Consider the following 16,845-nt stretch of genomic DNA (forward strand, 5'->3'; position numbering starts at 1 on the left):
CTCACTCCACGCCACTGCACTCCAGCATAAGTGACAGAGCAGGACTCTGTCTCAAAAAAAAAGAAAGAAAGAAAGAAAGAAAGAAAGAAAGAAAGAGAGAGAGAGAGAGAGAGAGAGAGAGAGAGAGAGAGAAGAAAGAAAGAAAGAAAGAAAGAAAGAAAGAAAGAAAGAAGGAAGAAAAGAAAGAAAGGAAAAGAAAAGAAAAGAAAGAAAGAAAGAAAGAAAGAAGAAAGAAAGAAAGAAAGAAAGAAAGAAAGAAAGAAAGAAAGAAAGAAAGAAAGAAAGAAAGACAGACTTCAAACAACTGGCCAAAATCACTGTGTCAGCAAACCTTTTCATCAGAAGCTATAACAAATAGGTGAAATGGGATTTTTCATAAATGCTATGGCTTTCCATTTACTTAACCATTTCACATATTTGCATTATTTAAATTAAAATTCAAGAGCATGGACATTTAATTTATTGTAAATTTTACCTTCTGATCATTCCCTTAAAACTGTAAATTTTACCTTTTAACCATTATTCCTCTGAAAACACTCTCGTTCCAAAATACTTTTCACAAAATAGTCATCTCTTTAATAGTCAATGTAAGCAAAAGAAAAGATGAGGGAAATCAAAGCCAGCAGGTAGCCCTAGAATCATTTTTTATTTTACCTAAGATTATATTGCATGGCTGGCTTCCTTCTTCCCGCAAATGCAGATCATTCAAATGACACTGAGATGAATTTGCCTCCCTCGAACTTATGTGAACCAACAGCAAGAGTAAGTCAGATTTATAGGAAGAAGTAAGGATAATAAGAAACCATGAATTATGAAACAAAAACAACCACAGGCAAAGATCTCCACACATGCAAATAGGAATTAACACATGATCCTCCAGAACGTGACAGTAATTTAAAACAATTTCCGATTCATCTTTGAACTTCTTTTTTTTTTTTTTTTTTTTTTTTGAGACGAAGTCTCACTCTGTCACCCAGGCTGGAGTGCAGTGGTGCAATCTTAGCTCACTGCAACCTCCGCCTCCCAGGTTCAAGTGATTCTCCAGCCTCAGCCTCCTAAGTAGCTGGGATTACAGGCCCGTGCCACCACACCCAGCGAAATTTTGTATTTTTTAGTAGAGACAGGTTTTCGCCATGTTGGCCAGGCTGGTCTCAAACTCCTGACGTCAGGTGATCCACCTGCCTTGGCCTCCCAGAGTTCTGGGATTACAGGCATGAGTCAACGTGCCCAGCGTGAACTTCTTGATACATAATTCCTTTATTCCAAAATTAAAATATTAAAATTTCTGAACATCAGGAATGGTGCAGTTATTGAAAAATGTGAAGGCAGAAATACTTCAAACAGGCAGAAACCTGTTAGTAGAAACCCCATCTCTACCAAAATTACAAAATTAGCCGGGTGTGGTGGTGGGTGCCTGTAGTCCCAGCTGCTCGGGAGGCTGAGGCAGGAGAATCGCTTGAACCCGGGAGGCAGAGGTTGCAGTGAGCCGAGATCCCGCCATTGCACTCCAGCCTGGGCGACAAAAGCAAAACTCCGTCTCAAAAAAAAGAAACCAGCAAAAAAATTTGGGTTATTAGCAAACCTTGGCATGGGAGGTGTGCTCTCCATCTTGGAAATTAATCGTGCCAAAAGTATCTGTTGGACTTTTCATTGTGTGCTTTTCAACAGACCATTGTTCACCTTCTTTACCCTTGGCAGCTGAGATGGTCCAGGAATAATCTATCCCAGCATGGTCTCCAATCAGTCGGCCACAGTAACACCTTAAATTCAAGACCAAAAAAAACTCAACTTCAAAATAGAAAATAGATGCAATGTTTCTATCTTTTTCTAAAGTAATGTATAGATGCCATATGGTTTTTCTTAAAACTTCACATTAAGGTTTATATTAGATTTCTAACATAGGACTGTCTTCTAAGTTTAGAAACACTATTAGTGGGTCTCTCCCTTGGCGGCACATTAGGATAATTTGGGGAATATTTTTTTTTAAACGCAGGAATACCTTGGAGATATTGAAAGTTTGGTTCCAGTCCACTGCAATAAAGTAAATATGGCAATAAAACTGGTCACACAAATAGTTTGGTTTCCCAGTGCATATAGAAGTTATGCTGACACTATACTGTAGTCTATTAAGTGTTCAATAGCATTATGTCTAAAAAACAACGTACATACCTTAATTAAAATAATTTATTGCTAAAAAATGCTACCAACCATCTGAGCCTTCAGTGAGTTGTAATCTATGTGCTGGTGAAGGATCTTGTCTCAATGTTGGTGGTTGCTAACTGATCAGAATGGTGGTTGCTGAAGGTTAAGGTGGCTGGGGCACTATGTCTTAAAATAAGACAACAATGAAGTTTGCCACATTGATTGACTCTTCCTTTCACAAAAGATTTCTCTGTAGCATGTGATGCTGTTTGATAGCATTTTACCCACAGTAGAACTTATTTCAAAACTGGAGTCAATCCTCTCAAACTCTGCCACTGTTTTATCAATTAGGTTTATGTCATATTCTAAATCCTTTGCTGTCATTTCTACAACAGTCACTCTTCACCAGTAGATTCCATTTCAATGAATCATTTTCTTTGTTCATCCATAAGAAGCAACTCCTCATCTAATCAAGTTTTTTAATGAGATTCAGTCACACCCTTCAAGCTCCAGTTTTGATCCTAGATGTCTTGCTATTTCCAGCACCTTCTATAGTGACTTCCTCCACTAAAGTCTTGAATCTCTCAAAGTCATCCATGAAAGTTGGGATCAACTTCTCCAAAACTCTCATTAATGTTGCATTTTGACCTCCTCCCATGAATCACGAATGTTCTTAATGGCATCTAGAATGGTGAATCCTTTCCAGAAGGTTTTCAATTTACTTTGTCCGGAACCATCAGAGGAATCACTATCTATAGCAGCTAAAGCCATACAAAATATATTTCTTAAATAATAAGAGTTGAAATTCAAAATTATTTCTTGATCCATAGGCTGCAGAATGGGTGTTGTGTTAGCAGGTATGAAAACAACCTTCATCTCCTTGTAATATTTCCGTAAGAGCTCTTGGGTGACCAGGTGTGTGGTCAATGAGCAGAAATATGTTTAAAGGAATCTTTTTTTTTTTAAGCAGTAGATCTCAACAGTGGGCTTAAAATATTCAGTAAACCATACTAAAAACAAATGTACTGATAATCAGGCTTTGTTGTTCCATATATAGAGCGCAAGTAGAGTAAATTCAGCGTAATTATTAAGGGACCTAAAATTTTGGCATGGTAAATGAGGGCTAGCTTTAACACAAAGTCACCAGCACTGGTGCTGATAGACTTGATCGATCCAAGGTTCCTACAAACCTCCAACTCTCTCCTAACAAGAGAGTCAGCCTGTCCTTTGAAGCTTTGAAGCTCTGAAGCCAGACATTGACTTCTCTCTAGCTATGAAAGTCTTAGATGGCATCTTCTTCCAACATAAGGCTGTTTGTCTACATTGAACATCTTTGTTTAGTGTAGGTACCTCATCAACAATCTTAGCTAGATCATCTAAATAACTTGCTGCAGCTCCTCTGTTAGCATTTATTGCTTCACCCTGAACTTTTATATTACGGAGACTGCTTTTTTCTTTAAACCTCATGAAGCAACATCTGCTAGGTTCAAACTTTTCTTTTGAAGCTTTCTCACCTCTCTCAGACTTGATAGAATTGAAAAGAGTTAGGACCTTGCTCTGGATTAGTCTTTCATTTAGGGGAATGGTGTGGCTGGTTTGATCTTCTATCCAGACCACTCAAATTTTCTTCACATCAGCAATAAAGCTGTTTCTTTTCTTATCATCTGTGCGTTCACTGGAGTAGCACTTATAGTTTCCATCAAGCACCTTTCCTTTGCATTCACAACTTGGCTAATTGTTTGGCACAAAGGACCTAGCTTTTAGCCTATCTCAGCTTTCAACATGCCTTCCTCACTAAGCTTAATTATTTCTAGCTTTTGATTTAAACTGAGATATGCGAGACTCTTTATTTCATTTTGTTTCACTAAGTGGCCATTATAGGATTATTAATTGGCCTAATTTCAACATTGTGGCATCTCAAGGTAGAGAGAGGCACAAGGAGAGGGAGAGAGACAGGATCGGTCAGTGGAATAGTCAGAACATATATAACATTTATCTAATTGTTTGCCCCATCTTATATGAGACTCCAAAACAATTATAACAGTGACATCAAAGATCACCGATTAAAGATTGTCATAACAGATACAATAATGATAAGATGAAAAAGTTTGAAACATTGCAAGAATTATTAAAATGTGATGCAAAGACAAGAAATTAGCATGTGCCATTGGAAAAATGGCACTGATAGACTTGCTCAATGCAAGGTTCCCACAAACCTCCACATTATACAAAATGCAGTATCAGTAAAGCACAGTGAAGTAACACACATGAGGTATATGCCTGTACTAAAAATCTCTTGCATGCTCATGTTCACAGCAGCATTATTCTGAATATCCACAAAGTGGAAGCAACACAAATGTCCATCAGTGGAGGAGTGGACAAACAAATGTGGTATATAAATACCACGGTATATGATTCAGCCTTAAAAAGGAAGAAAATACTGATATATGCTATAACATGGAAAAACCTTGAAGACATTATGCTAATTAAAAGAAGTCAATCGCAAAAAGATAAACAGGCCAAGTGTAGTGGCTCATGCCTGTAATTCCAGCATGTTGGGAGGGCAAGGTGGGAGGATCGCTTGAGGCCAAGAGTTCATGACCAGCCTGGGCAACACAGCAAAACCCTGTCTCTACAAAAAATATAAAAATTAGCCCGGCGTGGTGGCACAAGTCTGTAATCTCACCTACTAGGGAGGCAGGAAAATCACTTGAGACTGGGAGGCAGAGGCTACAATGACCTGAGATTACATCACTGTACTCCAGCCTGGGCAACAAAGTCAGACTCTGTCTCAAACAAAACAAAAAGTAAAAATAATTTATCATTTTATGCATTATCTACAACGCGTTGAATAAAACTAACAAAAATACAAATATAGAGGGAAAGACTTACAATTTAGATGAGTAAAAAGAGCCTCTCTGACATTTTGGGATGGATGATTTAAAAAAAAATTTACGTAAAAAATAAATAAAAAGAGCCTCTCTAGGAAATCAATTTGACATCAAGAGAGTTCTTATCTCTTCAAAATGAATATCGAGAAGCAGAGAACATTTGTCATTTATTATAAAGAATTGAGTACAGTTCCTACTGTGACTTTCACCTCACCTTGATTAATCAATCAACAGATAAGTTGATTCTGCTTAGCTGCCTGGATATTAAATTTCTGTTTTCTTTAGATTTCTTGTCAATACAAACAAGTCAATTTATGGCCCAGTATATGAATAGACATTTAAGGGGCAAATTGTTTCCTTCTTTTTTTTCCCTATAATTAAAGTTCATTCTCTTCTTAAAGTGAAATTTGTATTTCTAAATTTATGTACCTTCTTTGCAAGAAGGGCCCTATTATATTATTTTAAAGTTCTTGCTATACCTATCTAATTCTCATTTAAAATAATTACATTATTTTCTGGTATGAACTTCAGTGACAAATTTTTAAATGAGAATTAGATAGGTATAGCAGGAACTTTAAAAACTGAAAACATTTTTCTTATTGATTTTTTTTTTTGAGACAGAGTCTCACTCTGTTGCCCAGGCTGAAGTGCAGTGGCATGATCTCTGCTCACTGCCCCCTCCACCTCCCGGATTCAAGCAATTCTCCTGCCTCAGCCTCCAAAGTAGCTAGGATTACAGGGGTGTGTCACCACGCCCAGATAACTTTTTTGCATTTTTAGTAGAGACGAGGTTTCACCAGGTTGCCCAGGCTGGTCTTGAACTGCTGACCTCAGGTGATCTACCCACTTCGGCCTTCCAAAGTGCTGGGATTACGGTCGTGAGCCACCACTCCCGGCTATTCTACAATATTTTTCTAAAATGCACACTTTTAAGAAGTTATCTTCATCTATTAAAATCTTCAGACCTGGGTTTGTTTACAAGTTCCAAAAAACTTAGTCATCAATCCTATGAGTCTACAAACCACACGTGGCTCCATGCACTAATCTACCACGACATTATTCCTTTCCTACCTTGAGTATCCAGATGAGGTGTTCTGCAAGTTAACAATGGTCTTTTCACGATTAGGTGCTACTATGTACCCACCATCAAGTTTTAACCAAAAATGGCTGACAATGTCAAGTATTAGCAAGGACACATTTCTTTTGTAAAAAAGTTTTTAAAAATTAGTATAAGTTTTAACATTCTCGCTTTTTAAAATTTTTACTTTTTAGTTTGAGATAAGTTCTTACTCCGTCACCCAGGCTGGAGTGCAGTGGTGTGACCATGGCTCACTGCAGGCTCGACTTCCCGTGCTCAATCAATCCTTCCACCTCAGCATCCCATGCAGCTGGAATTACAGGCACAGACTATCATATCTGGCTAATTTGGGGTTCTGCCATGTTGCCCAAGCTGGCGTTGAACTCCTGGGCTCCAGCAGTCCTTTTGCCTCGGTCTCTCAAAGTGCTGGGATTTTTAATCATTATTTTAAGATGTTAATTTTCATTCAATATTGTCAAAGGTAGGCTGGTCTGATGGTAGTAGATTATCAGAACTTACTAACATTAGTGTCACTAAAGTTGGTATACAATCCCCCACTGCTAAATTTGACTGGCTTTAAATATATATATATATAGTCATATATATATGTAGTCAAAGACAAAGTATACTCTAAACCATTATCATTCTTGATTTTAAGGGCCACAAATAACTTCGTGTCTCTGATTAAAGTTATGAAGACTACAATCAGGAATTCTGAAAATTAGATAAATAATGCAGTTATGAAGCCAGTCTCAAGAAAAAATATATACGTAGTAGTAGTTCCCCCTTATCTTCGGGGCATATGTTCCAAGACCTCCAGTGGGTGCCCAAAACCTCAGATAGTACCAAGCCTAATTGCTGTCAATCAGAACAGGTTTCTGTTCACGTCTTCCACCCACAAATGCAACAACTGTTTCATTTTAACTAAGCACTTATCAAAATTATGGCCCTGTGGCCATAATTTTGCAGCTGAAGGTACAGCAGTAAAACTAGCATGAATTTCTTTTTCCTTCTTCACAATTTCATGGATAGAAGATGGATTCGTACCACAGATATTAGCAACTTCAGCTAACTTTTATTCTTACCTTATTAAGCTGAGAACTTTCACCTTTTCACTTAAAGAACACACTTTATGGCTCTTTGGCACATCCAAATTGCCTGCATCACTATTCTTGCACTTTGGAGCCATTATGAAGGGTTACTTGGATCCAAGTACTGCAACACCAAGATAGTCAACCTGATAACCCTGACAGCTACTAAGCCACTAACAGGTGGGGAGCGTCTGTAGCATGGCTAGGCCGGACAAAGGAATGATTCATGTCCTAGGTTGGACAAAGCATATGGCAAGAGATTTTATCAGGCCACTCAGAATGGCACACAATTTTAACCTATAAATAGTTTTTTTCTGGGATTTTCCATTTAATATTTTTGGCCCATGAGAAACTGAAACAATGGAAAGTAAAATGGCAGAAAAGGGGGCACTACTCCTTTCAAATTTCTAAACCTTCTTTAATTAAAAATCGCATCCTGGTCCACAGTTTTCCCCAACTGCCCTGCCTCCAGCTGGATGATAATGCCTGCATTGCCTCACCTGAAAGAGTCAGTATTCTTCTTGACAGCTTTTCATTCTAAATTTCAGTGTCTATATTCTGATGCACAATTAATTGCATAAACTACGTAAGGTGCAGTATACATTAGTAAATGTTATATTTAACTTCTATATATCTGCTTATCTGATAACAAATATATCCAGTGAGAAGAAAAAAACGTAAAGAAATCTAGACAGGGCCAGAGCTCAATTTCCAAACTGTTCCAAAGAGACGACAGAGACAAATACATTTGAGTACAAGGTGGAGAAATGTGGCTAGCTGTTATGGACTGAACTGTGTTCCAACAAAATTCATATGCTGAAGCCCTGACCCCAATGTGACTGTATTAATTACCTCCTTAAAGTTAAATTAAGTTAAATTCAGCAGGGCGCGGTGTCTCACGCCTTTCATCCCAGCACTTTGGGAGGCCCAGGGGGGCAGATCACCTGAGGTCAGGAGTTTTAGATCAGCCTGGCCAACATGGTGAAACCTCATCTCTACTAAAAATACAAAAAATTAGCCAGGTGTGGTGGCGGGTGCCTGTAATCCCAGCTACTCGGGAGGCTAACACAGGAGAATCGCTTGAACCCAGGAGGTGGAGGTTGCAGTGAACTGAGATCGCACCATTGCACTCCAGCCTGGGCAATAAGAGTGAGACTTCATCTCAAAAAAAAAAAAAAAAAAAAGTTAAGTTAAATTAAGTCATAAAGGTGGAGGACTAATTTGATAGAAATGATGTCCTTAGAAGAGGGAGAGATCCCAAGTATGTGTGCACACAGAGAAAAACCATCTGAAGACACAGTAAGAAGGTGGCCATCTGCAAGCCAAGGAGAGACCACAAGAGAAATCAACCCTGCAAACAACCTGGTCTTGGATTTCTGCCCTCCAGAACTGTGAAAAATTCATTTCTGTTGTTTAAACCATCTAGCTTGTTATGGCAGCTCTAGATGACTAAAATCCTAGTTATATATAGAACAGTGGGTTGTACCTGACAAGCAGGGGTACCCATAAACAAGAGCTGAAGCGCAGGCAGCTAGACCATAAACAGGAAGCATCTAGGAAGCGATGTGTCCTGGAGCAAAAGCACTGGACCAGGAAATGGCCAATGCCGTGCTAATCTCTACTCTCCCAAAGCCTCTATTTCTTCAACTGCAGTAATGCAAGCATTGGTTGGACAAGGTGGTCTCTAATGCCTTTCCTTTCCTTTCATTGTGTGACTGAGAACCTGTAGCAATGCTCACTGAGCAGGACCCTGCTCTGAAAGAGCTGATCAGTGGGCTTAGGAAACTTATTGTGCAGCTACTGTACTGAGCAGCATGTCAGGTAGCACATGGTGAGAAGTTACAGGGGAAACAGAAGTGTCTACAACTTACAGTCTCTTCAGAGAACTAGAACAGGGCTGGGCGCAGTTCTATAATGCCAGCACTTTGGGAGGCCGAGGCAGGCGGATCACTTGAGGTCAGGCATTCTAGACCAGCCTGGACAACATGGTGAAACCCCGTCTCTACTAAAAATACAAAAATCAGCTGGGCGTGGTGGCACGTGCCTGTAATCCCAGTTACTCACAAGGCTGAAGCATGAGAATCACTTGAACCCGGGAGGCGAAGTTATAGTGAGGCGAGATTGGGTCACTGCCCTCCAGCCTGGGCGACAGAGGGAGACTCCGTGTCAAAAAAAAAAGATAACCAGAACAAGCACAGGTGATGAAAACTTTGGTATATGCAAAAACCAGCGTAAGGCCAGGCGTGGTGGCTCACACCTGTAATCTCACCACTTTGGGAGGCTGAGATGGGTGGATCACATGAGGTCAGGAGTTCGAGACCAGCCTGGCCAACATGGTAAAACCCTGTCTCCACTAAAAATACAAAAATCATCCAGGTGTGGTGGCACGTGCCTGTAATGCCAGCTTCTTGGGAGGGGGAGGCAGGAGAATTGCTTGAACCTAGGAGGCAGAGGTTGCCGTGAGCAGAGATCGCACCATTGTACTTCAGCCTGGGTAACAAGAGCGAAACTTCGTCTCAAAAAACAAAACAAAACAAAACAAAAAGTCAAAGTAAGAATATTGGGGTTCCATATGGAAAGGTTCTTAACATAAAGGGAGGCACAGTAATCACAAAAGTACAACATATACATAATCAGGATCTACTAGTTAGAATGGTGTCATCCGACCATCTTTTGGGACAAGGGTCACCCTTCAAAATGAAGCAGCATCTATTCAAATACAAGACAAATAATGATTCATCTGCCTGGCTTTTTCCCCGCAGAACATAAATTGAGGTAACCACATCTGGAGAGATAACTCATTATGCTTTTATAAGGTAGTTCTTTAGTGCAAACCAACTTTCAGAGTAAGTATATTTCTATTCTAATTATCTACTTGATTTGAGTTGACATTTTATTCTTTTTTTTTCCCCAGTTCATTAAATCGTAGCAAGGTCCCATAGAAGAAACAGATCTCCAAAATTAAAAAATACATATTTATGTTTGTCCCTTTAATTACAACTTTTGAAGTCTCAAAGAACATATCACCAAAAAGTACTAAAAGCTCACTTTATATAAATGTCAATTCCAAGAGGGGGGTAAAAAAAAAAAAAGTTAATTCCCTCTCAAATTGTTTTATAAATTCAGTAAAATACCCATCACTCAGAGCATTTCACAGCCATGTTAAAAACAAAAAGTAAAATTTAAAAAGAAAGAAAAAAACCATCAAAATCTCAAAATATTTTTCAGGGAACATGACAAGGTGATTCTAAAATTTATATTATGTCGGCCAGGTGCGGTGGCTCATGCCTGTGATCCCAGCACTTTGGGAGGCCAAGGAAGGCAGCCTACTTGAGGTCAGGAGTTCGAGATCACCCTGGCCAACATGGTGAAACCTCATCTCTGCTAAAAATACAAAAAATTAGCCAGGCATGGTGGCGTGCACCTGTAATCCCAGCTACTTGGGAGGCTGAGGTACGAGAATCGCTTGAACCTGGGAGGCAGAGGTTGTGGTGAGCCAAGATTGCACCACTGCACTCCAGCTTGGGCGACAGAGCTAGACTCTGTCTCAAAAAAAAAAAAAACCAAAAACAAACAAACAAACATATATATATATATATATAAAAATACAATCACTTATTGACAAGGAGATTTAGGATTATTTTAAAGTATTACAATATAGTCCAGGTGCAGTGGCTCACTTATTGACAAGGAGATTTAGGATTATTTTAAAGTATTACAATATAGTCCAGGTGCAGTGGGTCCCAGCACTTTGGGAGGCTGAGGCAGGAGGATCGCTCAAGGCCAGGAGTTCTAGAATAGCCTGGACAACATAGCAAGAACCCATCTCTATAAAAAACAAAAAACATCAGCCAGGCACAGTGGTACATGCCAGGAGTTAGGTAGCTACTCAGGAGGCTGAGGAGCGGGGATCACCTGAGCCCAAGAGTTTGAGGTTGCAATGAGCTATGATTGCACCACTGCACTTCAGCCTGGGAAACACAGCAAGACCTTGCCTTTAAAAATTAGAATTTTTTTTTTTAAAGATAGTATTGCAATGTAGTGGAACTGCTTTTAAAACATACTATTTTAAATAAAATGTTTTCTTTTTCTTTTTGAGACAGGGTCTTGCTGTGTTGCCCAGGCTGAATGTGAACTCCTTGGTTCAAGCTATCCCCCATCCTCAGTCTCCTGAGTAGCTAGGACTATAGGCATGTGCCCACCATGCTTGGTTAAAATTTTCTTTCAATAAAATAAAATTTGTATAAATGCATAAAAGTCTTTTGAAAAGTAAAAACAATTTTTTAAAAGATAAATAAAGGATAGGAAACTTGCCCTATCAGATATCAAGACATATATTACAAGACTATAATAATGAAACAGAGCGGCATTTGACAAGTGTAAAAGTAGATCAAAAGTACTGAAAAGAAAGCTCAGAAACAAAGCCATAGACAGACAGAAATGTGGTATATAACACAGACAGCACCAGAAATGAATGAGACTAGGGGAGACTGCTCAGTAACTCGTATTAGGACATTTGGCTCTCCCTATCAAAAAAAATAAAACTAGTCTCAGCTAGGTGCAAAAATGACTAGTTTGTAACTATTTTTAATTTCTGAGAGGTATAAAAGTGGATGCTTTTCCAGTATTTTCACATTTAGTTATCTCTGAAGGTTGTGGGGTTGAGGTTTTGTAGGACATTGACAAGGAGAGTTTCTGAAGAATACAGTAGGAGCTGGGGAGAATAAATGAGGTCTTTTCTTTTTATTATATCCTTATTTTGCTTTGCATTTTATTAGGTTCGTGCAACAGTAATTGTGGTTTTCACCATCACTTTCTTTCTTTCTTTTTTTTTTTTTTGAGACGGCGTCTCCCCCTTTTTTTTTTTTTTTTTTTTTTTTTGAGACAGAGTCTCCCTCTGGAGTGCAGTGGCACGATCTCGGCTCAATGAAAGCTCCGCCTCCTGGGTTCACGCCATCCTCCTGTCTCAGCCTCCCGACTAGCTGGGACTACAGGCGCTCGCCACCACGCCCAGCTAATTTTTTGTATTTTCAGTAGAGATGGGGTTTCACTTGTTAGCCAGGATGGTCTCGATCTTCTGACCTCGTGATCCACTCGCCTGGGTCTGCCAAAGTGCTGGGATTACAGGTGTGAGCCACCACATCCAGCGTTCACCATTACTTTCAATAGCAAACACAATTACGTTTGCACCAATCTAATAGCAAAATTTGAAATAATTACTAAAAGGAAAAAAAAATTGAAGAAAAAGTGAGAGGTCAGCCAAGTAGAAATTCTTCTTCCAGCAACCTCCTCCTTCTCCTTGTTGTTCCATATCTGTGGATGCTGGTTTCCTCTCCCCATGATTTGCTAAACTGACGATTCCAATTTTTTATTTTATTATTATTATTTTTTTTTTTTTCTGAGACAGGGTCTCACTCTGCCACCCAGGCTGGTGCAGTGGCATAATGACAGCTCACTGCAGCTTTGACCTCCCAAGTTCAAGCAATCCTCTCACCTCAGCCTTCCAAATAGCTGGATCTACAGGCACACACCAACACATCCCGCTACAATTTTTTGGGTTTTGTTTTTGCTTTTGTATGTCGAGACAGGGTTTTACCATGTTGTCCAAACTGGTCTCAAATCAGACCTCAAGCAGTCCACCCGCCTTGGCCTCCCAAAATCCTGGAATTACAGGTGTGAGTGACCGTGCCTAGCCCCAAATGTTTTTTTCCAAGAATAAATTTAACTTTGGTTCAATCCATTATATAAACTTCAGGCTATGATCAAAATTAAGAAAATTTCATTTCCTTCCACTTACAAAAGAGAAAGGTAAAAACGGTCACGTAGTTTAAAATGCAAATCACTGTTAAAATTTATATTGCACTAAAGAGCTGTTTTTGTCCATAAGCTTAGTATGCATACACAGCACCTGCAAGTTATACATCAATTATAGTCCCGTATGTGCATGCTGCATCTTCATTATCCAAATGTGATCATAAAACTAAAATGTAATGCTTTACAAGTGTTTCCAATGCTTTACAAGTAGAAATTCTTGTCGAAGGGCCTTAGCCAATTTACATGTCTCAGTAATTCAAGTAGTCTATTATGTTTGAATACTCACTCTCCATCAAAAACATCTTTTTAAAACTTCCCTTGGAAAGGTAAATCGTATGCACCATTTACTGAGTCCATTCAAGATATGAGGAAACTGTCCCAGTGAATTTTAAATAGGATGCCTAAAAGCTAAAAGTAATCTTGCTTATCTAAGTCTTACCTGATTAAATTCTGGCAGAACTGGCATGCTGGAGTACACCTAAATTAAAGAAATAAAACCTCTGTTAGTTTGTTGGTGTATTTGAAAACACATTTAATGCTTGTACAGTAAATATCTATTCTTTTGCATGATCTATAAAACAAGGTTTGCTGAAATTCATATATCATGTTCCAAATATTCCATTATGGCATTTACCACATATAATTACTGCAGCAACTATGATCTAATTAATACAACATTCAGTTTAGAACCAAAATACCTCAATTTAAATCTCAGATAATAATATGTAATGTGTCTAATGGTACCTGGTAGACAGTGTGTACAATAATGGTAGCTATTATTATTATTAAACTATGAAGATAACACAGATTTCTTGAGAATCAAGACAATATATATATATGTAAACCACTTTAAAACCATAAAGCACTATCAAATAAGGGACATTTGGTATAATTATAAATAATCCTTTATCTTTCTTTTTTATGATTCAGAAGAACCTTATGGATTTAGGGGTTAGCACTGTGGTCATCAATTATATTTTTGGGCCAGGCACAGTGGCTTATGCCTGTAATCCCAGCACTTTGGGAGGCTGAGGTGGGAGGATTGCTTGAGTTCAGGAGTCCAAGACCAGCCTGGGCAACATAATAAGACCTTGACTCTTATAAAAAAATTCAAAAAATTAGCCCTGTGTGCTGATGTGTGCCTGTGATCCCAGCTACTGGGGAGGCTAAGGTGGGAGGATTGCTTGAGTCCTGGAGATTGAGGCTTCAGTAAGCCAAGGTCATGCCACTGCACTGCAATGTGGGGGACACAGCAAGATCTTGTCTCAAAATATGTGTGTGTGTGTGTGTGTGTGTGTGTGTGTGAAGAAGTATTAACAGGGAATTCTAGTTAAAATAATGGAAGAGGCCGGGCGCGGTGGCTTACACACCTGTAATCCCAGCACTTTGGGAGGTCGAGGCGGGCGGATCACAAGGTCAGGAGATCGAGACCACGGTGAAACCCCGTCTCTACTAAAAATACAAAAAATTAGCCGGGCGCAGTGGCGGGCGCCTGTAGTCCCAGCTACTCAGGAGGCTGAGGCAGGAGAATGGTGTGAACCCGGGAGGTGGAGCTTGCAGTGAGCCGAGATCGCGCCACTGCACTCTAGCCTGGGCGACTGAGTGAGACTCCGTCTCAAAATTTAAAAAAAAAAAAAAAAAAAAAAAAAAGGAAGAAAAGGTAATGTTCATAAAATAAGGGTCGCTCTAAGTTATTCAGAAACTAATATTCAGGACTTTTATTTCTTCCTGTCCCAGCCTTTCCGGAATGCCTTTTCTCAGAAGCTTTCTTTCAACAGTAAATTGAATATGAGAAGGAAAAAGATGTTATAATCAAGTGTATCACATTTGTTTCTTATTGGGAGCTACAAAAATAATAAAAGAAAGAAACTTTTATCGATATTTTAAAAAATGAATTATCACCCTCTTCCTGTGCACCGTAATGAAGAAAACCACATAAAAGCTACAATTCTGAGAATTTTACTAGAATCTAAGAAAAAGGCTGGCATAGAAGAAATAGCCATAATCATCCACTAACTTTTATCTACAAACCCACAATATAGAGACTTTTTTCACTTGCTAAAGTATACCATGCCTTAGAACATTCGTGGAATTAACAATCATTGATATTCTTCTTCAGTCTATGGGCTAGTAAAAGAGTAATTTCATCACTTTTTTTGAGATTCAAGATTATTGTGAAAATGATTTTTTTATTCACAGACACAAAATGAACCACCTGAATCAATTTGCATTCCAGTCACCACCACACGATGTCATAAAAGATGAAGGGGAAAAACAAGGTTAACTTGGCATACTATAAACTTTTTTTAAGCAGGTAAAATGAGAATTTCCAATCACAAGACTTACAAATCATAGGTAATTCAGTAAGGGTGGGACTAGTAAATATTTAACAAAGGCAAGGAAAACTATTTCAGTCATCTCCAAAGAACTAGAATTTCAAAAACCTTACCATGCTACCCTTGATAAGCACATAGTTATGAGTTCTAAACCTTAAAGGAATAAAAGGACAAATGCTCAAAAATATCTAAAAATAGAGTGGTTCCCTTACTTAAAATATTACTCTTCTATTTTCCTTTTAATTTATTTTTCCAAGGGCAATGTCAATCTTAATTTCACAGACCTGATTACCCAGAGGAATTTTCCATAGCCCTTTCTTCCCCTATCTTTCACTAGTTGCTTTTTTGACCTTCGTTCTACAAGTAGAGCTTCCAAAGCGTTGTCAAGAACTCAGTAGTCAAACTCAAATTATTCCATCTGCTGCCGATTATCTGCTCAATCCAAAAGCCTACGGGCACTCGCTTCGGCAGCACACATACTAAAATTGGAATGATACAGAGAAGATTAGCATGGCCCCTGCTCAAGGATGACATGCAAATTCATAAAGCATTCCATAAAAATAAAGTCTATGGAAGGAAAATGGAACTGAAATTACCTGTTCGTCTAATCTGGGCACAGTGTAATGAAATATACCAGTCACTATTTTCCACAGATACTTTAGTTGGGGATAAGAAACACTCACAATATTTGGAATATTCAGTATTCAGAAAATGTAAATTATTGATTCCAACCCAGTGAAACGGATGTAACACTAGATATTTCTGTAACGTCTATACCCCCATCAAGAGGAACAGAAGCATCAAGTAGAATAAAATCCACGACAACATTAACAGTGACGGCATTGAGAAAAACTTCTTTATACTTCATTAAATTCCTTAAACGGATATTTATCACCGGGCGCAGTGGCTCATGCCTGTAATCCCAGCACTTTGGGAGGCCAAGGTGGGTGGATCACAAGGTCAGGAGATCAAGACCATCCTGGCTAACATGGTGAAACCCCATCTACTAAAAATACAAAACTTAGCCAGGCATGGTGGCAGGCACTTGTAATCCCAGCTACTTGGGAGGCTGAGGCAGGAGAATTGCTTGAACCCGGGAGGTGGAGGTTGCAGGGAGCTGAGATTGAGCCATTGCACTCCAGCCTGGGGGACAAGAGCGAGACTTCGTCTCAAAAAAACGAAAAAAAAAAAACACCCCGATGTTTATCAAGAGCCTACTATGTGGCAGGCACTGTCACAGACACTGGAGTAAGAGTAAGGTACAAATTAAAAAGGTCCCTGTTCTTCCCAGATTTTCAACAATAATCATGTACTATTTTTATAAAGTGAAAGAAATAAACATTGAAAATTCTAACTTTATAGATATAATGAAACCTTCTAAACAAGTCATATTTCTAAAATTCTAATTTTATAGATATAATCAAATCTTCTAAACAAGTCATATTTCTAAGTTTCTATAAACAGTCCTCCAGGTAGTGTTGCTTTTAAAAGAA

General features: G+C 38.8%; 1 protein-coding gene and 1 non-coding gene across 6 annotated transcripts in view; one reads left to right on the forward strand and one right to left on the reverse strand.

The window, feature by feature from the left end:
• Positions 1-16,845, reverse strand: part of TRPM6 (transient receptor potential cation channel subfamily M member 6) — a 193,504-nt gene that overhangs the window by 124,517 nt on the left and 52,142 nt on the right. For 4 of the 5 annotated variants that reach the window (XM_050761467.1, XM_050761466.1, XM_050761470.1 and 1 more), the window contains 2 exons: positions 13,456-13,494; positions 1,583-1,760 (listed from right to left, as the gene is read on the reverse strand). In XM_050761467.1, coding sequence (XP_050617424.1) covers positions 1,583-1,760; positions 13,456-13,494 — 217 coding nt within the window. Of the gene's footprint in view, positions 1-1,582; positions 1,761-13,455; positions 13,495-15,636; positions 15,832-16,845 lie in introns of all 5 variants that reach the window. The other variant, XM_050761469.1, reaches the window with a different exon arrangement.
• On the forward strand, positions 15,808-15,914 carry LOC126938225 (U6 spliceosomal RNA). Its single transcript, XR_007720036.1, has one exon. It is a non-coding gene; the product is annotated as a U6 spliceosomal RNA (small nuclear RNA).

This window comes from Macaca thibetana, chromosome 15, assembly GCF_024542745.1.
Source record: "Macaca thibetana thibetana isolate TM-01 chromosome 15, ASM2454274v1, whole genome shotgun sequence".
Classification (NCBI taxonomy): domain Eukaryota; kingdom Metazoa; phylum Chordata; class Mammalia; order Primates; family Cercopithecidae; genus Macaca; species Macaca thibetana.